Here is a 27,088-nt window from a genome sequence, read left to right as displayed (position 1 = left end):
AGCTAGAAGAAATACACAGAGACCTCAGGTTGTAGATGATGTAGGATGCTCAAGAAAGCAAAAACCTTCAGGAGACAATCTAGGAGTGATGGTTTGGCACCAGATATAGCATATTTAGCAATAATAGCCCAAATGACATAAGAATCATACCAGAGAGAGCCATATACACACTATTCTTACCTAACCGTGCGTTCTTTGACATCTCTGTTACTGGGCTGAGCTTTCCGTTTACATGAGGATACTTGAATCTCCTTTCCATCCACTATGAATCTCCTGGTGATACGGACAGTCCTTTGTGTGTCCATAGAGATGATATCCTTTTCTTCTGAAGTTGAATCTTCACCTTCCACCTTTAAGAGGATTACACCAAGGTACTTTATCACATATATACAAGCTGTGTAATACTAGATAGAATTGATACTCATCCAAATTGTAAAATTCTAGGTAACTGGCACTAAGAAGCATCTTTTATCTGGTGGTGGTACCTGGGATGGTGCTGGGCAACACCTAAATCATGGAAGCATGTCGCTTCATTCCCTTTCCTGTATACCAGAATGCTCACTAGGAATCCTATCCTCAAACTACCCCCTACATAAGGGTACAAGGCAGGTTTGTCCATTGTCAGTCCCATTAAGCTACTGGAACCCAATGCAAATTCTGTACTAGGCCCCCCAACTATAATGTATCATCTATAGTACTGGTCTCCTCGGATTGGGAAGAGACTCCTCATGTGTTCCCTAAGCCTCGTGTACCAGGGTGTGACTATAGCTTCTGCGCACCCTTAAGTTAGGCCCCTGGTCATTCCTGGTCTTTCACAGCGCTCTGGAATGATTAGCCACATCTCTGGATGCCATTACCTCGTCCACAGTAAATCCCCTGGTAATTCAGTAGTCCAAGTTGATCTCTGCATACTATATACAGTCATTACTTTTACGCACATTCCAGTTTTCTGGTGAATTCCAAAAATGTTTTTATGGGTGTTTTGATATTGAAAACTTATCTATATTAGATCAGTGCAGGTTTGACAAAGTGCAAACCTCCCATTTACCCCTTTGTAATTTTGCCCAAAAAGTGGTGTAAATTCATTATGTGTTATAGACATTATTTATGTCATGCTAGTTAAGGAGCCTGGTTTTCTACACAAGGATTGTGACTTTATATATACAGATGCCAATAGGCATCAAAATGTGATCCCGAAAATGAACTAATACGGTATGGTTTAAAATAAGACAAAAAGTCTCATGGGGTTTTTTGCCTTCCCCTGGATAAACACTGTAGGGATTGTAGGGATATAGGTTGGACTTGATGGACTGATGTCTTTATCCAACCTCATCTACTATGTAACTATGTAACTATGTAACTATGTAAATGTTAGATACCATGAATTTGCCCCAATAAGCCCTTCAGAATGGCCCTTTGTACACAATCCCAATGCTCCAGAGCCATATTAACTAAAGGCTTCGGGTACATGGGTCTCCCGATTTATCAGGGTTTGGTGGCCCTTATTAATGGCGCTTTATGATTGTCATTCAGTAGAAACAAATTGGTTTTAGTGTCCTAGGTAGCAGCAAACAGAAGCAGAATAAATAGCAGTAATTAAACAATCAGCCAATAGCATCCGTAAGGTCCCATTAGACCGAAAGATATTTCCGAATGAGCTCAGAACGTGCTGATCAGCGCTTGTTCTCCACCGGCTGATACAGAGGACATGTAGGGGACAGGCTGAAGTGATCATTCCCACTGATATACGTTCTAGTTTCTATTGGCAGCAGACCCATGATTTTTTTGGCTGAAATCACCCGATGAACAAGCAAATTCCTCATTCATCTGTATTACTAGACCGGCTAATTCCTTCTTGACAATTGCCCTGTCTATTAGGGCCTGTAGACTACAAGTGGGAGTCAGAAATATGGAGGAGATTTATTTTAAGGGGAATTCTTAGTTGGTCAATTTTGATTAATTCTTTGTAGGTGTAATTTGCCCCAAATTTATCAAATATCACATGGTGGTTGTTTAGGGCATCTACTGTATAAGTCTTCTGTCTTGAGAGGTTACTTCACTTCTACACCGCAATCTTACTCCAGCAACAATTTTGAGAATTTTTGAAAGTCGCCATTGATAAATCCAAAGTTCCTACTGCTAGACATGTTATCCGCGCCCATTTTGGTGAGTGGTGTAAAAATCTAAAATTCACACATCCTTATTTTATGACTTTTTAATCCTGGAATTCTGGAGTGGAGGGCTTAAGAAATTTCCCCCGGTATATTTTATATTATTATTCTCTAGGTGATTCTAACAAAGACACTTCTTACATCATAGGGTCCATTCACACGGAGTATTTTGGCGCTGATTCTGGCGCAGAATCCGCATCCGAATCAGAGTGGAAAAAAAAGCCTCTCATTGACTTCAAAGGGTTCTGTTTTCCACGCGGAACCCATTGAAATCAATGGGGGGAAAAAAAAGCCTTTTATTGATTTCAATGGGTTCCGCGCACAAAACAGAACCCGTTGAAGTCAATGAGAGGCTTTTTTTTCCATGCTTCTGATCCGGATCCCGCGCCAGAATCAGTGCCAAAATACTCAGCGTGAATGAACCTTTAGATGTATTTTACCAGGCTCGATAAGGGGTGTCAACAACGCTCAGTTTGAAGGTTGTTAATTTCTTTTTAAGGTATTTCTGGAGGATCTCTAGAACATAGTACTTGCTACCTCCGGACTTCTGCCTAATCCTTGGGAGAGTGATTGGATGACAACGGTGACACCTAAAAAACAATGACGCTATGGTGCTACATGCAGCCATGTTTTCCTCCTCTTACCAGCAAGGAAAAGCTTCAAATATGGCAAATGCTATCGTATAGTAAGTGTGACTAGATGTGATATATTCACATTGCAAGCCACCACTAAGGGGTAACCCTTTAGTAAAAACACTTGCGCTGGTCCAGAAAGAACAGCAGATGGACATGAATGCATGCGAATAGAAGACATAATGTATTACAGGTAACAAGCACCAGTGAGCTTGGCCAACCATCCTGACCCCTCTACATACCATGGTCAGTAAGGTTTTACATTTGCTAGTATCATGGGTGTGCGGTTCCTCCTTATGGCCATGTCTCTTGTTATTATGCACACACGTGTTTTTTTTGGCTTGTCTTCTGCTGGCGCCATAGTCTGTTTTTTTCCTCCTTCCCTTGTATATACAGTTGCATGTTATATATTTATGCTTAGTTTTATACTCTCTCAGATCTCTGATCAGGAAGGAACCAGGAAAAGGAGCAGAGAACCCAAACACAGGACATGTAGAGGATGCCAGGATCAGCCTTTATGACTTAATGGAAGACTAATGTGACAGCTGGGTTTCACTTCACAATAGGAAGAAACTCCTTTGGTTTAGAAGGTGAATTCCCAGAACCCAGGAGTATTATTATATATTTTGCAACAAAAAAAATGCAAGTTCTGATTGAAGCAGAATCAGAAAAAAACAGTCAAGCATGGACTAATAAAGGATAGACTTATTTCACTATCAGCTATCTAGATATCCAGCATGGAATGATTGGGTCAAACAAAACCAAGAAACACATTCAGTGCATCGAAGTCATTAAAAAGTTCTTGCAACCCCGGGATACAACGACAAAGGTGGACCTGCCAGTGGTTAGGCGTGCAACAAAAGCAGCCTGTATAAATCCCTCTCTATCCTTTCCCTACACTTCTAATGCTCTTTCCCTGAACTTCGATTGATCAAAAGATCAGTTTTCACGTCTTTTCTACCACTTTCCCTAGCGCCTGTTGACTACTCTCCCTGCACTATGTAAACTGGAAAATGTCTGAATCCGAGATGGCGGAGGGTATTTATAGGGCTGTGACATCACAGGGCTGCCTGGCTGCACACATGGCATTGTAGGTGATCCCGTGTTCCCAGAGTTCCTTGCCCCATGTCCTAACATGTGCAGTGCCATGCAAAGCCATTTTAGGAAATTCGATGTGAATTGAATATTTCTTGAAATTTGGATGGGCTGTTCACATGAGGGGAATTCCTATTCTAAAGCTCGTGTTTTCACAGATAACACAGGGCACGGATTTACTGAACTTGGATAGTATTGCAACCAAAGAGAACGCAAACGTAGAAGCATTCTGCACCAGTCAGCCAAAGCCCTGACCATAGAAGGTCTTTCCTAGAAGAAAGGTCTGGTTTGTCTTGTTTCTTCATCACATGGTAAATACCAAAGTTCTAGTGAAAATCCTTCAAGATCATACTAAAATAATAGCCATCATCTCATTGTGGCCAAGCAGAATCTGATTCTATCATGTGTGGCCATTCTCAAGAGGAAGATATTGGAGACTACCTTCAATATAAGATCTCATCTCCCAGAAAGTAATATCTCATCCTCAATTGCAGACCATACAACTCACGGCTTGGAGACTGACCAGTGGAAGGCAAATACCTTACATTTGTCAGTAGAAGTAGTCAACACCCTGTCATCTTAGAGACCTTTCTACAGTGGAGTCTGGAAGACCTTCATTCCCTGGTTTAGGATCTCACTCACTAAATGGGATTCTTCAGTTTCTCCAAAGAGGGTTTCACGAGGATCTCAAAATAAACACCCTCAAGGTGCAATTCACAGCTATTCATGGATAACTCCAGTTTTTTCATCACTATTTGATCGGGACATTTTTTTTTTAGGGCCCTCGTAAATCTATATCTAGTAATACAGACTCCAGCTCGTTCCTGGGACCTGCAGATGATAAGATCAGCACAAACCCAACATCCCTTTTAAGCACTGAAAGAAGACTCTTTAAGTAGACTCACATTAAAACCGTTCTTGTTAGTAGCATTTACATTAGCCATACTTTAAGGACATGTGTGACTTGGTGTACCCAGTTTTCTTCCAATGGTTTAATCTAAGACCAACATTGATCAAGACATTTGACCCATTGGATTAGAAATGGAATCAACCCATATTAGCAACCCTTAATCCTCACTGAATATGTGGGTTCACTCTAACAACTGCATCAACCTCATGGGCCGAGCATATTTGGAATGAATTTGCAGGGCAGCCATGTGGTTATCCAGACCAACATTCACCTGCACCTACAGTACCCCAACCCTGATTATTTTTGGTTCATTGCTATGCAAGTCCTATTTGTTTGTGCTACTGAAGGACAATCAAGGAAATAAAAATTTTCTCAAGGAAATCTTTGATTTCTGAAGTCCATAGAATTTATTTTCTTTTTTTTTATGCATAACAAATAGCTGAAAGTTATTAAGATTGAGGATTCTTACACCAATCTTAATTCATAACCTGACAGATCCAACATGGGCCAGTATTACAAAGAGTCTCTGGTCTCATAATAATTCTTGTGCATGTAGATGTACCTGAACTAAAATCTATACCAGTAAGGAACTGGCATAGATTTCTAGTATCACTCATGTCAGAAAACTGGCATGAATTAACTTACAGTAAATCTGATATACCAGGGTTGTCCTTAACTGACCTGCCTGTTCTGTTCACTGTTTAATAAAGTGGCGAGAACAGCAAAAGAGCTGAGATGTGCCATGACATACCAAGATTGTGCCAAGTTGCCCACTTTCTAGGCCAACAACTTTAAGTACAGTGCTTCACTATCTCTAGTAGGCCAACAGAAGGGAATGGACCATGCATGTGCAACCAGTTGCTTCGCTTATATGGAGGTACAAGGGAACACCATTCTCATGATTGCCCCCACCCATCAGACCATTATTCTCTATCCGGTGGATAGGAAATAACTATAAATAATCAGAATACTCCCATAACCTACCAAAAGTAATGATATGTGGATCTATGGCATAATCCTGTATTCCCACGGTGTATGGGTAGCTATATATTTAATGTTATTTTGCAACTTTTATCTTTGATGCTTCTTACCTCCTCTCTTGAAGTTCCATCTTCTGTTACGTTTATTATGTCTTGAGTATTTTCCTTCTGTATAGTGGATTCACTACTGACTTCATTAGGATGTATACTCCATGAGCATCTGGCAAAGGTCAACTTCTTCTTGACTCCATGTCCTCGAGTAACATCAGTCTCACCTAAAGGCACACTTTTGTCTTTGGCATCATCAACACCTTCATCACTTTGGTCGTCTTTCTTTCTTCTTACATGTTCTTTCCTTTCTTCATAGTTTAGCCCTGTTAATCTGCACCGTGACTTCAAGTGGATTTCTTCCCCCGAACCTGCTATTGTCCATCGTCTTGATAAGGTCTTTGTAGAATGATTATCACATGTAGGGCCAATAACAGGTGTGAGAGGTCTAGTTATATGTTTGTAGTCTTTTGATGTATGGCGGTCTTCACCATTCTTACAGGTAGTTTCTTTTGAGTTTGCTAGATCTTCTTCTACAATCTCATTAGTGTGTGTACTCTCCTTGTCCACTAGACAAACTAGATGTCCACCAAGTTCTCGTGTACCCTCAGAAGCTGGATCTACTATTAGTTCTAAAGATGCCGACTTCATCCGCCTGGTAATAAGTTTCTCCTTGGCTACATTTGTCTCTTTTGTAGCAACCCATTTTACTGATGCTTTTTTACCATATGAAAATGAATGTGGATATTTCCGTATTGCGGTAGACTTCTCCTTTTGAGGAACAGACCAAGAACATCTAAATGTGATTTGGCGTCCATCATTGATATGACGAAAAATTCTTTGGTCTTCAGTCTTATTCTCTTCATCCTCATTAGAATCTGTCTTAGGTTGTTTATCATTGACCTCAGGATGATGTGAAATTCCATTAGAACTTTTTATTGGCTGTGTTGGTGTATTGGATAATTCTGCCTCCAATGTTATCCAAGCAACAGTGGAATTCCTCTTATTAGTGCAAGGTGCTGACCATGTCTTTGCTAACATCTTGGTTGAAGAATTAAGATTTTCAGTACTTCTCCACCTCTGGATAGATGGTGTTAGGGTGTTAAACAAATCCAAGGCTCTACAGCCTGGTTGATTTATAGAAGTAATGACATCATGTTGATCTTCATGGACTAATTTTGGAGTTGGCTGAAGACCTACACTAACTTTCTCCTTGGAATCATTAGCAAGGCAAAGAGGGTCCATATTTTGCATATCAAGCAATTCAATGACTTTAGTATTGTCCATCTTCTCCACTAATGCTCCAGAAGATGGACATAATTCTAATTCAGGATTTTCTACGTTACCATGAGAGTTCATTGGCGGTGTGTGCTGCTGTTTGATGTGTTCTCTGTTCTTTGTGTCAAGATGCTCAGTGTCAACCCTCCATTTAACAGATGCTCTGACTTCCCTCGATAAAGAAGGAGCTGAACGTCTACGCATCTCTTTCAAGAAGCTTTTTCTTTTTTGTACTCTCTTTGTAGGCTTCTGGTCTGTATTTTCAGTTGAATTTATTTCCTGGATGACTTGCCGGTCATTTTCTGTTTTCACAGAGCAGTCATCTCCATTAGTCTCAGAAGTGTGCCGGAGAAGAACTTCGTGACTTTGGACATTGAGCGAAACATCATTCTGAAAATAAAGCAAAATTTTTGTAGGTTGCACTTCAATACATTTTAAAAGGTTTTCCCAAAACTGGCCCTGACCATCTATTCACAGAATAAGCAATGACTGTCTGATTGGTTGGGGCCACTCCACTAGGACACTCAGTGATCACTAGAACAGGAGTCTAGCGCCTCCAGTTCTTCCTCACTAGATTCATGGAGGAGGTAATGAAAGTCTCTAACTGTATATACATGTCAAAAGGGTTATATATATAGGGCTTTGAACTGTACATGGGAATCCTTATTTAGACCCCAAACCAAACAGCCCTGGGAGGAGAAATAATTGTGATACTTATCGAATCACTGATAAAGGATTAGAATATTGATCCAGAAGATGGCTCTGAAACCAAAGTCAAGACCTAGCAATATAAAACTTGAATATAATCAGAGGAACCTTGGGGGTCAGTCAATCTAAGTGTGGCCATCTTGTTTACATCCAAAGGAATCGGAAGGACTGTAGCTTGTAACTTAGGTTTCCCTGTTTTCTCCCCTTTTATTGTGTAACTGTTTGCTTGTTGTACACGGTTTCATTTTTATTTTGGTTCTTTTTGTATAATTTTGTAAGCACTGAACCTCTTTGTATAAAAGTGTTCACTCCATGTTAGCCCTTGTATGCTCTACAAATATAATGCCTTTTAAAGTTTGTTTGACGGACTGACTGGTGGGAGGAGTGAGTGTGTGTTGAGTCCCTATGGTATCAGTAGATAATGGTAGCGTGTATCTGGGATGTATGGACTGTGTGATTTTGCTCATTTTGCAGCCTGAGGGAAAGGTTATAGTGCAAGATTGAGAGAGTGTAGTGAATTAACACCTTGCACTTGCACCCACCTTACGTGCTAGGATAGTGTGTATATGAAAGTGGAATTTGAATGGAGTGGTGTTCAAGTATTCTTACTACTGTCCCATGCAATGTCAGTGGACATGATGGAATCAGTCCAAAACCCCATTCAAGTTATCGGTGGAATTTCCAACATGGGGCCCTCAGCGATCAGGCATCTATCATTGATCCTGTATGAAATTTCCTTTTGATTATGGCCTCACGTTGCGGAAACACAACTTTTTTTGTTGCAGATTTTGCAGCTTTTTTGAGCCGAATCCAGGAGTCATCTTAGCGGAAGGGAGAAGTGTAAGGGTTTCACTCCTGACTTTGGCTCAAAAAACTGCAACAAAATCTGCAACAAAAGATGTAGTAATTCCACCACATTGTAGAAGCAGGGCCGCCGATAGGCCAGTACTACTGCTACTGGCGTCAGGGGCCCGGCCAAATTTAAAAATTGGGGGGGCCCGGGCCCCCTGGCGCCGGCAGCAGTCATTGTATGACCTGCTTGTTTCAACTCAGATCTGCGTCCAGAGGACGCAGATCTGAGTTGAACACATACGCGGCTGAAGCGAGGAGCTGACACAGGTCAGCTCCTCGCTTCGCCGCTGCCCGCCTCTCTCGCTGACACATGCGGCTGAAGCGAGGAGCTGACCTGTGTCAGCTCCTCGCTTCGCCGCTGCGGCCTCTCTTGCTGACACATATGCGGCTTGCTCAGCCACATATGTGTTAATGAGGGAGGCGGCAGCGGCGAAGCGAGGGGCTGACACAGGTCAGCTCCTCGCTTCAGCCGCATATGTGTCAGCGTCAGCGAGAGAGGCGGCAGCGGCGAAGCGAGGAGCTGACACAGGTCAGCTCACTTCAGCCGCTGAAGCGAGGAGCTGACCTGTGTCAGCTCTTCACTTCGCCGCTGCCACCGGCTACCCGGCAGTGTAGACGCGATGTGATGACGTCACATCGCGTCTACAACTGTGCGCCAGTAATAGAGAGAGGCGCGCAGAGAGCAGCGGGGGAACGAGGAAAAGGTAAGTGTAATGTGGATTATGTGAAACTGGGGGCAGATGAAGGAGAGGACGGCATGACACTGGGGGCAGAGATGGAGGGACATGAATCTGGGGGCAGAGATGGAGAGGATGGCATGGCACTGGGGGCAGAGATGGGGGGACATGAATCTGGGGGCAGAGATGGAGAGGATGGCATGGCACTGGGGGCAGAGATGGGGGGACATGAATCTGGGGGCAGAGATGTGGGGACATGAATCTGTGGGCAGAGATGGAGGGGACATTAATCTGTGGGCAGAAATGGAGGGGACATGGATCTGGGGGCAGAGATGGAGGGACATGACACTGGGGGCAGAGATGGAGGGGACATGAATCTGGGGGCAGAGATGGGGGGACATGAATCTGGGGGCAGAGATGGAGGGACATGACACTGGGGGCAGAGATGGAGGGGACATGAATCTGGGGGCAGAGATGGGGGGACATGAATCTGGGGGCAGAGATGGGGGGACATGAATCTGGGGGCAGAGATGGAGGGACATGAATCTGGGGGCAGAGATGGAGGGACATGAATCTGGGGGCAGAGATGGAGGGACATGAATCTGGGGGCAGAAATGGAGGGGACATGAATCTGGGGGCAGAAATGGAGGGGGCATGAATCTGGGGGCAGAAATGGAGGGGACATGAATCTGGGGGCAGAAATGGAGGGGACATGAATCTGGGGGCAGAGATGGGGGGACATGAATCTGGGGGCAGATGAAGGGTGTATATGAAGCTGGGGAAGAGACGGAGGGGGAACATATAATTTACGGGTGACTGTAGGAGGATTATACAGTGTGCGGGCACATGAAAATTAATGAGTGGGCGGAGTCAACATAACAGTGGGTGGGGCTAAATTTCCCGCGGCGCACATTTTATCCCTCTTTTGGTTCTTCAACAGTTGGGAGGTATGGGTACAGGGGGCAATGGAAAGATGTTAGAGGGTGGACGGGGGGGATTGTTGGGACATCGGGTGTGCGGCACTGCGGAGAGGGAACTGAGGCAATAATATATAATATATAAGTTTTTAGCTGGAGAATAATAATGATGTAGGCCGCTATGTTACTAGCATAGCAGCCTGTTTGGGGGTGGGACTTTCACTTTAAAGGAGTGTTCACATTGCGTTTTTGGCCTCCCTTGCCGGGATACGTTGGTAACCAGTCACAATCAGCTCCCCACTTATCCCTGCACGGAGAACTGCAGGCCCCCCTTTTTTTTTTAATGGCCAGTTCTTCGTGCAGGGATAAGTTGACAGCTGATTCTGACTGGTTACCAACGTATGCCGGCAAGGGAGGCCAAAAACGCAATGTGAAAAAGCCCTGAGGATTTATTAGGAGGGCTCTTATAGATGGTGTTGGCTCTCTATAGGCGCTTTCACACGTAGCAGATTGTACCTGCAAATAGAATCTGATTAAGCATTGTAATGCTGCTAAATAAAGGGAAATGTAATACAGAATTGGTGTGTCGCAAAATAAGGTCGTTTTAAAATGGCGGGGGAGGGGGGGGGGCCAGACACTTAGGCTGTATGGGGCCCCAAAATTCCTGATGGCAGCCCTGTGTAGAAATGTAGCTTTTTTGTCCGCCTCAGTCTTAAAGGGGTTTTCCCATCTCACTTTTTCAGCAGCTTGCCTGTTGTCTCTTCTTCTCGCTTCCTGTACTTCTCCCCCCTCCATCTTGCTGAACAAGACACAATGCTTATGTAGATCAGATAATATGCAGATGCTTGTAGAGAACAGACTTAGTGTTATCTGTGTGTTTACATAGAGAGATAACAGACTGCTTTATTGGCTTTCTCGTCCTATCTCACAGGTCCGTGGTTATGGTAAAACTGTGTATAAACAATGGGAGGAATAAGTTCACATAGCAGACAAACAAAGCAGCATTTCTAAAGCAAGATATTTAAGAAAAGTCTTCAATTTATATAAGCTACCAGTAGGATCCTTGAGATGGGACAACCCCTTTAAGTAGGAAAAAATGACAATAGTAAATAGGTCACAAAATGGCCCCAGACAAGTAACAGCAATGTATACAGCATTTACCACGTTCTGTACTTGCTTTGTGTTGTTTGCATGTGCTATACAGTGTGATATATAATATATCGCATTTGTAATGAGATTATTTTAATTTTAAGGATTAAAGAACATTGAAGAAAGCTTTTTTTTCTTACCAACGAGTCACAATCCTTCGGACTACCATCTTCTTCTTCTTCCGTAACCTCTGCTAAAACCTCTGCCACTAGTTCTCGTAGTGGAGTGTTATCAATGTTATTGGAGAAAAAGGAGTGCTAGATAAAAGAAATTAAAAAAACCCCACAAAGACGGAATTACTACAATCAGCTGTCTTGTGTCATCTTCTCTGCTCTTCCAATGTCTTTACCATAACTAACCTTAAGAAGCTCACTGGTTGAGGATCGTTCTTGGGGATTTCTTTGTAAACACTTGTTTAGAAAGTCTCTAAAGTCTTGAGACCTATTTAAGATATGGTATAAAAATAACACACATTAAACTAAATATATCAAATAGGAATTAACTGAATGAATATGAAGGTTTCTTCATAATTACAGAAACTTAACTGACCACAACTGCCGATACTTTAGGTTCGGTGGTTGAGACTTGAGGATCTTGAGCAAGACACGAGTGGGATTCATTTCATGGTTTGGAGGTTGAGTTTCAGCCAGCTCGATAAGAGTAATGCCTAGAGACCAGACATCGGCCTTGTAGTCATATGGGGCATCTTTGCATGTCTCACACATTATAACCTCAGGGGCCATCCTACAAGAATGCATGAAAAAAGATAAAGGAAACCTTTAAATTCTTCTTTAACCACACACATCGATAAGCCATGAGATTACAACCACTGACTGATGAAGGAAATAACATTGATTTTCTTGTTACTGTGGCATTTGTCAAGGGGTGGGATATATCAACAATTAGTTATTCTCTTGATATTAGTTGTATATTGGAAGGAAAGAAAATGGTCAAGCGTAAGCATCTGGGCAACTTTAACAAGCAGAGGGTCAATGCATTTCCAACACTACAAATCTTGTGAGGTCTTCCCAGTCTGCAGTGGTTAGTACCAGATACAGTTCATCTGGAAAGAACAACTGGTAAACTGCCAACGGGGTCCTGGGCACCCAAGGCTAACTAATAGAGATAGGCGAACCAACTCGTACCCAACCAAGTTTGGAATTTTCCAAATTGTTATTTTTTAAATTAATTAAAGTGGAAATTTGTATCAGGCAAACTAAAATGACCACCACATTATACTCTGAGGCCCATGGGAAGTGACAAACCCCCCCAAAAAAACATTCATACTCACATTCCACTACCCGTTTTGGCCCTCCTTTGGTGACGTCAGGTGTGTGGAGTCACCACCAGTGATTGGGCCTGTGATTGGACCACTACTGGTCACATGGACATGCCGAGCATTATGATGTCATAACGTCAATTGTGTTTGCCTTAGAGAGCCAAAAATTGTGTAGATAGTTTTCTAGTAGCCCTGTGAGTGTTATACACTATGTTTTAAGCCATTTTAAGATGTGATTTGTACCAAACTTGTTTGACCCAAATCAAATCTTGGACCCAAGCGACTCGAAATGAATCCTGAGAGGTTTGCCCATTTTTACTCACTAATGAGAGCGAGTATGTTGGGAGCAAAGGCTAGCCTTTCTGGTTTATTCTAATCTAAGAGCTACTGTAGTATCCATTGCATTATAGTCCATATAGCATGAGGCTTACTGTACAATAAGGCTTAGTTCATACGGAGGGCGGTAGGGCGGATTTTGGCACCAAGAGTGTTGCGGTTTCCGACAGTCGCGGCTTCCCCCTCCGGAGCAGGCTCAAATGAATGGCGGACCCCGGAGGTTGCTGCCGTCAGGCAGATGCCGCGGCTCGGAGAGGCAGCCCGCTTCTTTGCCGCTCACGGAAAAAAGTAACCTGGCGGTCTACATAGACCACCATTGTGAGGGGGCGGATTATGACGTGGATTACGCGCCATAATCCGCCCCCTTAGTGTCCGTGTGAACGAGCCCTTAGTTTTACAGTTAATAGCGAGCAAATAAGTAAGATGCGACTCTCTCACCAATATGGAGTCCCGATAAAGGAGCTTCGACGTTGAAGGGTCTGGTTGTTTACCGCAGAGACACCAAAATCAGCTGACAGAGAAAGGACATAAATATGTTTAATGCATGTATAGGAAAAATTTGTATCACCAGGCAAGAGGGTAAAAAATCCTGCCTTAGTACCCTTAGTGCCAGTGGAAGAAATTATGAGTAGGAAGGACTTCATTCTGATCGATCAAGTCACATAGGAGCTTTATGGCACTTTTGGTTTCTTCGAGGGTGGTACAACTCCATAACAAGACTTGATGATTAGGATTGAGCGATCAGAAAAGATCGGATCTCGATCGGCGATCGAGCAAATTTCACGATCGTGATCGGCTGGAAAATTATCGAAAATCGGATTTTGTAGTCTCAAGACCGGCTCAACCACACTGTATATATAATATACAATTAGGGTTGAGTGATCGGGAAAGATCGGATCCCGATCAGCGATCGATAAAATTTCACGATCACGATCAAGATCGGGATCGGCTGGAAAATTTTCAGAAATCGGATTTTAAAATTGATCCTCAAATTTCAAGATTGGCTCAACCCTACTAATGATATATGCTATTTTTTTTCATATGAAAAAACAGTCCTTGAGCAGGTACACTATGGCTCCATAGGTGCCAAATTACAAAACTGTGCAATATATGTTTATAGTATGCCAGTGTACATGTGACCCAAGGCCATGGCAATAGAACAAGTTGATTCCTATGTACATGTTGGACGGAGAACTGGCCAATATAGATATTTTTGCAATGTGACCTTTTGTTAATAGCGAATAACTCTTACCTAGACGGACGTCTCCATGTTGTGTTAGCAATATGTTTCCAGCCTTCAAGTCTCTATGGATGATTTTATGTGAATGTAAATGTTCGAGACCAAGGAGAGTTTGGTAAGAGACCACCCGGATCTGGCCCTCATTCAGACCATGTCCCAGCTCTGCATAAGGAAGGATATTATATAGAAATGAGACATTATTAGTGACTTCGTTTGCACTAATGTTCATAGCCCACATAATAGGATTGTGTTTTTACTGACCCAGCATTACTCCATCGAGCGCTCCTCCAGCACAGAACTCCATTATAATCTGAGAAAGAGAGAATCCACAGCACCCAATGTGAGTTCTGTATTACCCCACTTTCAGTGTACCCTCTGATGCTTTTACTGTTCCAACACCATCACATACACTTACCCAGAGCTGTTGATCCCAAAAAACAGACTCAAGGAGTCTAAGGATATTGGGGTGCTGGCATTGCCCCAGGATATTAATCTCAGACACATGATCCTCCAAGGATTCTTCACATGAAATTTCAATAATCTTGACTGCTGCCAGCTCCTGTGTCTCCTTATGGTGTGCCTGCAAAAACATTATTATGTAATAATGAGCAACAATCTGCAGACATTGAGGGGGTCTTAAGTCACATCGCTGTTTTGTCTGTTTCTATAATGCCTATAGAAGTAATAGGTGTTATGGAGTCACCGTAGTACAGCTGGTAGCTGGGAGTTACAGCTGCATATTCTGATTTCAACCATGACTGTCTAAGATGGGAATACCCCTTTAAGGCTAAAGCCCCACATCGCGGAAAAGTAGCTTATTTTGCTGCAGTTTTTTGAGCCAAAGCCAAGAATGGCTACAGCAGAAATGTGATATATATCCAAAGCTCTTATATTTCTACCTTCTCCTTAATCCACTCCTGGTTTTCGCTCAAAAAAGCAGCAATATCTGCAACATACAAAAACCAGCTATTCTGCATTGTGGGGCCTCAGCCTAATGTATACCAGTCTTATGTGACAATATTGACTCTGGAGCCAGCTAGCATTGAATCCCAGTTTCAATCACAACCTCTACAATAACTGCTTTCTAGGAGGATCTGCCACCTCTCCTGACATGTCCGTTTTAGTATTTGTATTGCCCTTGAACTGAAGTCTATTGCCCATGAAATTACAATTCTCGAGCATTATCTTAGGACTGCATTGTATTGTTCCCCTATTATTCCTCCCAGAAATGAGCATTACCATTTGGGCTTGTGTTCCTAGGAACCTCTCCCTCAATGCTTATAATTAGAGATGAGCGAACAGTGTTCTATCGAACACATGTTCGATCGGATATCAGGGTGTTCGCCATGTTCGAATCGAATCGAACACCGCGTGGTAAAGTGCGCCAAAATTCGATTCCCCTCCCACCTTCCCTGGTGCCTTTTTTGCACCAATAACAGCGCAGGGGAGGTGGGACAGGAACTACGACACCGGGGGCATTGAAAAAAATTGGAAAAAGTCATTGGCTGCCGAAATCAGGTGACCTCCATTTTAGACGAATAGTGGATTTCAAATCCGGGTCATATGAGAATGTGAACTTTGTGACTATGAGACAGGGATAGCTGTACAGGCAGGGATAGCTAGGGATAACCTTTATTTAGGGGGGAATGTTATTAAAAATAACTTTTTGGGGCTCTATCGGGTGTGCAATTATGATTTTTGTGAGATAAACTTTTTCCCATAGGGATGCATTGGCCAGCGCTGATTGGCCGAATTCCGTACTCTGGCCAATCAGTGCTGGCCAATGCATTCTATTAGCTTGATGAAGCAGAGTGTGCACAAGGGTTCAAGCGCACCCTCGGCTCTGATGTAGGAGAGCCGAGGGTGCACTTGAACCCTTGTGCACCCTCGGCTCTGCTACATCAGAGCCGAGGGTGCGCTTGAACCCTTGTGCACACTCTGCTTCATCAAGCTAATAGAATGCATTGGCCAGCGCTGATTGGCCAGAGTACGGAATTCGGCCAATCAGCGCTGGCTCTGCTGGAGGAGGCGGAGTCTAAGATCGCTCCACACCAGTCTCCATTCAGGTCCGACCTTAGACTCCGCCTCCTCCAGCAGAGCCAGCGCTGATTGGCCGAATTCCGTACTCTGGCCAATCAGCACTGGCTAATGCATTGTATTGGCGTGATGAAGCAGTGCTGAATGTGTGTGTGCTTAGCACACACATTCAGCTCTACTTCATCGGGCTAATAGAATGCATTGGCCAATCAGCGCTGGCCAATGCATTCTATTAGCGTGAACTGAGTTTGCACAGGGGTTCTAGTGCACCCTCGTCTCTGCTACATCAGATTGCTACATCACACATTGAGCAAAACTGACTCAGCACTGCTAAGTCTCTGCATTCGCATAGGAATGCATTGGCTAGCCTTCGGCCAATCAGCGCTGGCTCTGCCGGAGGAGGCGGAGTCTAAGGTCGGACCTGAATGGAGACTGGTGTGGAGCGATCTTAGACTCCGCCTCCTCCAGCAGAGCCAGCGCTGATTGGTCGAGTTCCGTACTCTGGCCAATCAGCACTGGCCAATGCATTTCTATGGGGAAAAGTTAGCTTGCGAAAATCGCAAACTGACAGGGATTTCCATGAAATAAAGTGACTTTTATGCCTCCAGACATGCTTCCCCTGCTGTCCCAGTGTCATTCCAGGGTGTTGGTATCATTTCCTGGGGTGTCATAGTGGACTTGGTGACCCTCCAGACACGAATTTGGGTTTCCCCCTTAACGAGTTTATGTTCCCCATAGACTATAATGGGGTTCGAAACCCATTCGAACACTCGAACAGTGAGCGGCTGTTCGAATCGAATTTCGAACCTCGAACATTTTAGTGTTCGCTCATCTCTACTTATAATATCAGGTGATTATATATAAATTTGTGTTATATTATGCAGTTATTCTCTTGATATCAAATATCATAACTGAGTTGAATTTATCCACTTTATCTTATAGTGTCTCATTCTTGACTGCATTGCAGTTAAAGGGGTGGTGCTGTTAAGGAAACCTATTCCCCAGCCATAGGATGGTATAAGTGTTCAATGACCACCAAGTCCCTCATTGATCAGGAGAACAGGGGACCGAAATTTGCCTCCTAAAGCATCCTTGTGAATTGAACTCCATAGGCTTGCGTGACTGAAGCTCCATTCACTGCTATGAATCTCTTGAAGATCCCACAGCCTCATAGAAGTGAAAGGAGCACAGGTCATGGAAGTGCCAATCGCAAGAGGGATTTAGGTGGAATTTCGATCCTCCATTCTTCTGATTGCTTGGGGCCTGATTGTTGGGTCTCCAGGCAATTGGACATTTATCCGCTGCCCTGATAGAGAGTATGTCTCCTTAATGGCACAACCTATAGAAGTAACATTCTGTAGACTATAAAAATGCTCATAAAAAATTGTCACTGCCCCTATCAAGAAAGAGACTGGATTATGGTGCCCTACCACAAATCATCAGATTCTTCACATCCTCTTGGAACCATTAATCCTGATAGTAAAATGCTTTATGTATGGGCATACTTTGCATTGAGGGATGGTTGAGGTGGAAAGAATAAGACCCCTCTAATGACATACAGTGTATATAATTAAAAGCATGGCAGACCCAAATCGTAATACTACATTGTTCCCATTGTTCCCTCTTTGCAGATGTTGTTCCTGGTGGGATTTAAACCCAGGACTCCAGTGCTGCAGACTGCATGTTGCCCCTATGTATACTATATTGTGCTGTGCTATAGGATGCCATTAACTCAGTGGCATTGCCTTGACATGTCACAGTAGACGGCTGCAAGAATACTGGCTTGTCAGCTAAAGCGCTGCGGAAAGAACCGCTGCGTGAATGCATTGCAGTTCTTTGCCCAGCGCTTTTAAGAGAAAGTTCACCGAGTTTTCCTCCGCGGACTTTCTCTTCCCATTATATCTACGGGAAAGCTGCCGGCGCTTCCATAGATACAATTGACATGCTGCGATTTGAAAAGCCACAGTGGGCATGGGACACGCATGAATCCCATCCACTTTGCTTGCACTGTAAAACGCCACGATTTTTCCCGCTGTGGCAAATCGCGGCGTTTACGTCCCGTGGGGCCCCGGCCTTGAGGTTGAATTTTCAGTCCCTCTTGCAGATACTAAGCGTAGGTATGAACATTATAGGACAGACATATCTTCATCTTATGTCGGAAATCTTTGTGGTTTTCATTCTACTGCACAAGTATGTTCTAAAAGGAAATGCCCAAACAGTCAGACTGAGGAAACGTAGTCACTATACATGAGACATCTTATCAAACACTGAGCTTTCTCTGCCGATAACTGGTTCTCTCTGATTTCTCTGCCTCTGATTTGTCCATAAATATTTGATAAGATTTCACATAAAGGAGTCTTGAGCATTTCTTACATTGCTATACTATGTAGAACTGTGTTGGAATATGATACAATGTTATGTTATGTCTTGTCAATCTCCAGATCTCCAAATAATGATCTTCACTATGGTCCAACCAGGAAAATCAAATTTGGAAACAAAAATTTTGTAAAATTAAATTTATATTATTGCTACAATGGTGTGAAAATACTAATGAGATAGGAAATACAAATTTCACATAATAACAATAGGGCACAAGTTATTGTCTATTACATAGAATATGATATAATATTAATATAAACGGTATTTAGTGTAAAGGGTTAACCACACACATTAGTAATATTCACAGTCGACCGAGCATCTATTTTAGTACATAGATCGTGGCGTATACTGTATGCATATATAAGCCTATATTTGAATAGATAAAAGCACCTAAATATTTAAAGGGGTTGTCCAGGACCTAAATATTTAAAGGTTCTAAATATTTAAAGGGGTTGTTCAGAATTTTAAAAACCCCAAAACAGAGCATGTCTGACAGCGGGGAATGTGATAAAATAAAAAAAATATAACCATCAACTGTTAAATCTGTCCCCGATCCTGCACTGCGGCTCAGCGGGTCTTGGTTTACTTTGCCGCAGTGGTCATGTATTAAACATCTGCATGACTACTGCCGCTAGGGGCGTAATGTGAAGCTCCTGGGCTCCAATGCAAAATTTGTAATGGGGCCCCGTCATCATAATCCTGGTGGCTTCTTATCTTATAGAGAGAACTTCGACCCCCTTAGAACCCAATAGTGATTGCTACCTCTGCACCCCCTTTGCACCCAATGGCTGCAGCCAATTACTGGACTCACTGGTTCGTAATATTACCGTATATACTCAAGTATAAGCCAAATTTTTCAGCACAGTTTTTGTGCTGAAAAAGCCCCCCTCGGCTTATACTCGAGTCAAGCAAAAAAAAAAAAAAAATTCTTTTTTGGGGGGAGGGGCTATGACCAGCCGCAATAGTAATGTATAGAATCTCCCATATAATAGTGAAAAAAAAAACTTTAAAAAAATATAATAAAAAAATAAAGTAAATAAAAGTTGTAAATCCCTCCTTTCCCTAGAATACATATAAAAGTAGAAAATGACTGTGAGACACAAACACATTACGTATCCCTGTGTCTACTGAATATAGGGGATCTGCAGTGCTCCTGTTCCGTTGGGAAGGGGTTAATAGGAGCACTGCAGATCCCCTATATTCAGCCAGACTGAATTCCAAGTGGGGGAAAAAAAAAACCCAGTCCTCAAGCTCAGGGAGGGGGCAGACAGACAATCAAAACACCCCCTCCCCTTCCCCAGCACCTACTGTACTGTACCCAAAAACTCCGACCATTTTAATATTTGAAATTTTCCAGTAGCTGCTGCATTTCCCCCCTCGGCTTATACTCGAGTCAATAAGTTTTCCCAGTTTTTTATGGTAAAATTAGGGGCCTCTGCTTATATTCAGGTCGGCTTATACTCGAGTATATACGGTATTCTGCCTTCCATTCCATGGTGATTTGCCGGTTCATCAGGGTTTACAATATTTTGGAATAGCACAGTCAGCAGTGCCAAATTTCACAAGTGATCTCAGTTTTAAGTGTTCTTTATGGGAAAGACATTGCTTGTTTGGGCCAAGGTAGGAAGTTATGTCATATATGTGATTGTAAATCACAGAAGCGTTAGCAAAAAGAGGAAACTAAATCCCCTAAGCTTGCCCGTAGCCAATAAGTGCAGACATGTGGGTGCAATAGTGTGACACTATAAAAAAAAACACGTAAAACGGATTTAGGCTGAGTCCCCACGTTGCGGTAATGCAGCTTTTTGTTGCAGATTTGGCGGTGGGTCAAAACCAGGAATGGATTGAGCCGAAGGGAGACGTATAAGAGATTCCTACTGTATATATTTCCCATTCCTTTGTAGCCATTCTTGGCTTTGGATAAAAAAAAACCGCAGCCAAATCATTTCTGCAACGTGGAGCCTCAGCCGAAAGGATACTATGATTTTACTATCAATGCCAAATTCCTTCACTATGGATTTTTTTTTTGGAGATACGAAGTCATTAAAGTTTGAGTTAAAGGGGTTGTCCCATTATGGACACCTATACTCTATCCATAGGACAAAGTATAACTGTTCAATAGCTAAGGGCACAATCGCTGGGTCCCCCATTGATCATAAGGATGGGGGGAAACCTCTTAGTGAATTGATGGCCAGTATGCTTGCATGACCACCGCTCCATTCATTTCTATGGGGCTGCCAGGACTGTAATGTGTCTGCAGCCCTATAGAAATACTGGCACTCCATTCACAAGGAAGCCTTAGTGTGACTTTTGGCCTCCAGTCCTCATGATCACGTGGCGATCAGGCCCCCAGCAATCGGGCTTTTATCCCCTGTTCTGTGGATAAGTGTCCATAATGGGACAATGCCTTTAAGACTCTATGTACATAAGAATGTACATTGTCAGTTTTTCACAGCTAACACAATGACCCATTATATTGTAATGGCGCCATACACATGCAAAACTCAGGACAGGTCCTATTCCTGTCCATTTTGTGGCCAAGGCTTACTGATGGGTCCATGTGGGCATGGGCAGCACATGGATGATCTCAGGGTGCCATCTGGACCCATTACTATCCATGCCGTTCTTCCATGTACCTGGGACATGCACATAGATCTAATGGGTAGTTGTACTTGTACTTTACAAAAAAAACTTTTAGAGATTGCAGGTTCACTGAAGGAAAGTAGAGCACTTCATCCTGCTACGAGACCGCAGGGATTTACAGCCATGGCTGAAGAATTAAATGGAGGCGAATATTTAAGAGGACGTATCACCTCTCCTGACATCTCGGTTTTAGTACGTTCCTGTATTCCTCATAAATGAATAATAATAATGGAACATCTCTTCTTAGATTTGCTTAGCGTTGCTCTCTTATTCCTCCTGGAAATGTCTGAGTACATTGACATCACAGAGTTAATATCTCCATGTACATCAAACTGTCCAACCTGTTAATCTATTACAAATAATTCCTGCTATTACAAGAAGAATAACAGAGGAACATCACATTGTAGAGTTATATGGAAGGGTTTTCTGGAATTATCATTTTATGTGGCATTCATTAAAATAGATCAGGATTTCTGACGTCTCCCCTTTAAATGCACTCAATAGGTTCTGGAGAGAAGGTGGGTGAGATGAATGGGGGGTTTCCCTATTACATACTGTAGAGAGGCGGGGGTATGGTTCTCTGCAGTTCTAGAAAAAATTACATATTACAACTTTGATATTCTGATACTAATAACTAGGCAATGATATGTTACTGTGGAAAACCCTGCAGGTGCCGAAATGACGGCCGTTTCCTGTAGTCACCTTATTAAAGAAAAGATTGAGGTGCAGGGGCAAATATGGTTGAATTGAATTTGTATCAACATGACAGAAAAGGCCAATGCAAGGATTATTATTATTATTTTTTAAAGAAAATACTATTTTCCCCTTATTTACCGTATTTGTGGCACATAGTACTACTATGACCCAGGAGACATAGCACGGGCCAATTCTCATGGCAGTGTCCATGCCAGGAAATATGGTAGGTGAGATGACCAAATTAGTTCCTGTGTTGTGGAAACATGGTATTTTTTTTTAGCCAAAGCTAGTTGTGGATTGAGCAGAAGGTAGAAGTATAAGAACATCCTATATATTTCCCATTACTTTTGTAGTCCTTCTTATCTTTGACTCATAAGCTGCAACCAAAAATTAAGAGTTTCTGCAACGTGGGGCCTCAGTCTTACCCGGCCTTATAGCAGCTCTACAGTCCCATCCTCACAGTGTAGGACAATAGTGCCAATATCATTCTGGAACACAACATCATGAACTACTATGGTGCCATGTGTACACTTCAGACACTGTCCCGCCACAATATGCACCAAATTCCCGGAACGGACATGGCTGTGTGAATTGGACCATAATGCATATCCTATTTGTTGCTTTATTATACATGTGGCATTTACTTGATCATCATATTTTTCTACCGTGTGCAGTGGCGTAGCTAGGAATGGCGGGGCCCCGTGGCGAACTTTTGACATGGCCCCCCCAACTGACACCGAAGACCTCGATTGACCACCCGCATTCCTGCGCGCTCTATTATGTCCCTTAGTTGCCCCTGCACACAGTATTATGTCCCATAGTCGCCCCTGCACTCAGTAGTATGCTCCACTGTGGACACCCATAAACAATTATTATACTCTGGGGTCTTTTCACACCCCAGAGTATAATAATAGGAGACCTGGGGGAATAAAAACATAAAAAACTACTGTTGTTTACCTGTCCCCCGGCTCCTAAGCTGTCAGCCTCCGCTGTCATCCTTCTTCAATGACGTTGGACGTCACATGACCCGGGATGCAGGCCGGGTTCATGTGACGTCAGAGACGTCAGACAACTAGGCCTGAGGCCTGCCCGGATCGTGGAGAGGTAAGTAACAGTGTTTTTTTATATCTCTTACCTCTCCCGTGCCTCCGATCATTATACTCGGGGGTCTGCAAAGACAGTAATCTGTATTTTAGAGAGATTTTACCCTTGTTTTAGGAGAAATCAGCCCTCCATGCACTGACTTTCTTGTGAGCTTCAGATAGACTTGTGTTTACATACAGCAGCCAAGCAGAGGATACAAAGCTTCATGGGGAGAGAGATAGAGGCAGCCTCTACCAATATGGAGACAGAAAGTGTGTCTCAGACTACCGCAGACTCCTGCAGGCACTGGGTGGAGGTCACAGTGATAAGCATCTGTTGTTATATACATGTATCTACACCTTGCTGGAATATCTGGCTACTTTTTAAATTGTGGTCACATATGTTGGTGCCTTATTATATATCTTTGAGCATTATTTTGCCCTACTACTTATTACACTCTTTTATAGGGTCATGGTGAACCCCTGTTATTTCAGCTTGCCCCATACCTCATATGACACTTATAACATCTTTTATGGAACATGTAGTTGTTTCTGCACATTATAGACTGACATTGTTATAGTGCTATTTGCTGCACGCCTACATTGTATGCATTACTTCTTGGTGCAGCACTGCGATCTCCACTCACCATTTTGATGCACTTTTTTTGATTGTTTTTAAATATTTTGCTTTTCTTCTCTTTTTTGTCATTTGTAATAATAAAATGTATTTTGTTATAATTTGGTTTTGTTTATGGTGTTATGATTATTGATACAGATACCGAATAGGTCTAGACTGTACCTAAACTGTAGTCACAGATTGCAGCCAGCGCCGCACCTCCCATGAGGCGACCTGAAGCGACCGCTTCAGGCGGCGCTATGCCAGGGCCTCGGGAGGACGGCATTTTTGCTGAGCTAAGCCAGTCCAGGACAAGCTGTCCTGGACTGGCTTAGCGTCACCGTGTCTGCAGCCCGACACGGGAAGCGAGGGGTGTATTGGTGCAACTTTCCCCCTTGTCTCACATTCTGACCCTGCTGGTCTCTACCTCCTGGTCCCCATTGGCACGCAGAAAATCAATACTCTGCTGATTGCAGCCAGTGGTTGGCTCAAGGGGCATTGGCTGTTTGTTAAGGGAGAACAAGAATTAGGGACTAGATACCAGAGAAGAGTTGACATGGAAGCAGTGGGGGATTGGCAAGTTAAGTATAAATTCTTTGGGGTTTTCTGATCTTTTTCCTTTTAAAATAAAATACTAGCCAGACAACCCCAGACAACAAGGCCACTGCTTGAATAGGAATGGCCCGTCCTCTAGCCACTGCTGGTACTTAGAGGCCACTGAAACACCTGATCTACATGGTGTCTGGGCGTTGGACCTCCACAGATCACATACCAATGACCTTCTTCAGTATGAAAAACCAATTTTGGGCCAGTACAACTCTACGTAGGGGCCTCCGGCTATCTATCTATCTATCTATCTATCTATCTATCTATCTATCTATCTATCTATCTATCTAATCTATCTAAAACCCAAAGATCTATATGCTATATACTGCTATACAGTGCCCACATGACACTGCTTGAACAGTGTAATGTTAGGTACGCCATTGTCAGGTTACTTCTCATGGATCTATCCTTAGGGGGTTCCCCAGAAAGTAAGGGCACCTCACTATTGCTCGGTATACTAACCTTTAGCTTCAAGCCAAGATACAAGGACACGACACAGGATCATAGACACCCATGTATTGTTCATGATTTTGTAGTATTTACCTTGTATACTTTTCCAAACGCCCCATCTCCAAGCTCAGTGAGGATTTCCCAGTTCTGTCCAGGGTTAATGTCACGACGGAGCCATTGACATTCCACTAAGCGCTTCTTTTCCCCTCCATATCCAAGAAGCTTCAAGATGAAGGCCATGATAGAAGGTGCGGTGCTTTGGAGAAGCAATTATTGGTCCTTATAGCTCACGATGGATTCATAAACAGTGAGGTGAAACGCAGGCCAAAAAATAAGTCAAGGTAAAGATGCACATAAAGCGTACTGACGGTTCCAGCTATGTATATAGGACTGAGCGTGACTTTAGAGGAAGCGAGATGTATCCATGGTCAAGTAATTCTCCGGACATGTCCAAAGTTACAGTGTAGTAGAAGACAGAACAGACTGATGGTAGAGAACACTCAACATCTCCCTAGAATATGATGTTACAGGAAGTCGAGAGCGGTATGAAGGAAACTAAATGCTACCTCCTTCTTCTAACCACACATGTATTACTGAGATACACAGCTGCACTACATGGCGGGGTAAGGAAACCAATGTCACACACAGGTGTAGTGTGCACGAGGCAAATTTCCGCTGTCAGTGCTTACTTGCCCACACAGATGGACCTTGTGTCACTATCAATGTCGCACTGTCGTTCACAAGACACAAAGCCATATTTTATGTATTATAGTATAGTTAGATAGGGCTTAAAACTAGATGCCCCTCTATCCAAAAATGTTCCCTTAACAGAGGAGTGTTATGAAAAATAATATAACATGACTGTATAACTGACAATATTAGAGGGGGTATCTGATTTCTACTCGTGATGGCTTATCCGAAACAGCGCAGATCTCAGTAATGTTTATATAGCGCAAGCCAAGCACCTCGCTCGCCGCTCAAACAGTAGTGGTGAGTGCAGGTACTGCAGCTCTGTCCTATGGATGTAAGCCTGCACAGTCTGTCAATAAAAGACATGTGAATCTACTCATTTACTCTAATGTGAATAAGGCTTAATAGTCAGCTGTCCTGTTTATGTATTTATGGTGATAGTGTATTATATTCAGACTTTTACCCCATTTACTCTATAGTGGTCCATGCAGGATTATATGGCCATAAATCCCAACTTCTGAAGAACTGAAAGAGGGACAAAATGTGCGGTGCGCATAGCGCGCCGCAGCAAATTTAGCTCCACCCACTTTTATGTTGACCCCGCCCATTCTCATTCATTTTTCATTCACACAGTATAATCCTCCTACAGTCACCCGTAAATTATATGTCCCCCCACAGTTTCATGTCCCCCATCTCTACCCCCAGATTCTTCCCCCACATCTCTGCCCCAGTTTCATGTCCCCCCATCTCTTCCCCCAGATTCATGTCCCCCCATCTCTGACCCCAGATTCATGTCCCCCATCTCTTCCCCCAGATTCATGTCCCCCCATCTCTGACCCCAGATTCATGTCCCCCATCTCTACCCCCAGATTCATGTCTCCAATCTCTGCCCCCAGATTCATGTCCCCCATCTCTGCCCCCAGATTCATGTCCCCCATCTCTACCCCCAGATTCATGTCTCCAATCTCTGCCCCCAGATTCATGTCCCCCATCTCTGCCCCCAGATTCATGTCCCCCATCTCTGCTCCCAGATTCATGTCCCCCATCTCTGCCCCCAGTTTCATGTTCCACCTCAATGTGTATACATAAAAACCACTTAAACTCACCTTTTCCTTGCTCCCCCTCCGCTCTCTCCACAGTGTCATTAACACAGTTGTAGGTGCAATGTGATGTCATCACATTGCGTCTACACAGCCACTAGCCGGAGTGCAGCGGCAAAGCAAGGAGCTGAGCTGTGACAGCTCCTTGCTTTAGTCACGTATGTATTCAACTCAGATCTGCGTCCTCCAGGTGCAGATCTGAGTTGAAATTGGGACATACCTCCCTCCAACCGGGACCACGGGACACATCACCGAAATCGTGAATGTCCCACGGAATTCGGGACGGTTGGGAGGTATGTATGGCTGCAGCTATCAGCATACAAGGGCATTCCAGTCTCTGCCAATACATAGTATTTTTGTATAATGGCTGCAATGGAGTGGTATAGGACCTTTACTATAAATCTGTATGCCGACAATTTTATACAGTTTTGTAACTCTGTATGAAAGGATGTATTCTGTCCTAGAAGCAGCAATATGTCCATACATACAAAGTCCATTGGTCTGCACACTAGCATGG

General features: G+C 43.2%; 1 protein-coding gene across 1 annotated transcript in view; it reads right to left on the bottom strand.

Annotated features, from left to right (window-relative positions):
• LOC142202664 (uncharacterized) overlaps nucleotides 1–25,021 on the bottom strand; it is a 56,466-nt gene extending 31,445 nt beyond the window's left edge. The window contains exons 1-10 of the mRNA XM_075272908.1: nucleotides 24,875–25,021; nucleotides 14,688–14,852; nucleotides 14,534–14,582; nucleotides 14,285–14,434; nucleotides 13,471–13,543; nucleotides 11,967–12,161; nucleotides 11,777–11,858; nucleotides 11,558–11,674; nucleotides 5,900–7,504; nucleotides 181–350 (exon numbers count right to left, since the gene is read on the bottom strand). Coding sequence (XP_075129009.1) covers nucleotides 181–350; nucleotides 5,900–7,504; nucleotides 11,558–11,674; nucleotides 11,777–11,858; nucleotides 11,967–12,161; nucleotides 13,471–13,543; nucleotides 14,285–14,434; nucleotides 14,534–14,582; nucleotides 14,688–14,852; nucleotides 24,875–25,021 — 2,753 coding nt within the window. The remainder of the gene's footprint in view (nucleotides 1–180; nucleotides 351–5,899; nucleotides 7,505–11,557; nucleotides 11,675–11,776; nucleotides 11,859–11,966; nucleotides 12,162–13,470; nucleotides 13,544–14,284; nucleotides 14,435–14,533; nucleotides 14,583–14,687; nucleotides 14,853–24,874) is intronic.
• Between the last annotated feature and the right edge of the window lie 2,067 nt (nucleotides 25,022–27,088).

This window comes from Leptodactylus fuscus, chromosome 5, assembly GCF_031893055.1.
Source record: "Leptodactylus fuscus isolate aLepFus1 chromosome 5, aLepFus1.hap2, whole genome shotgun sequence".
NCBI lineage: Eukaryota > Metazoa > Chordata > Amphibia > Anura > Leptodactylidae > Leptodactylus > Leptodactylus fuscus.
Note: the sequence above shows the minus strand (reverse complement) of the source record. Positions and strands in the feature narration are given on the sequence as shown.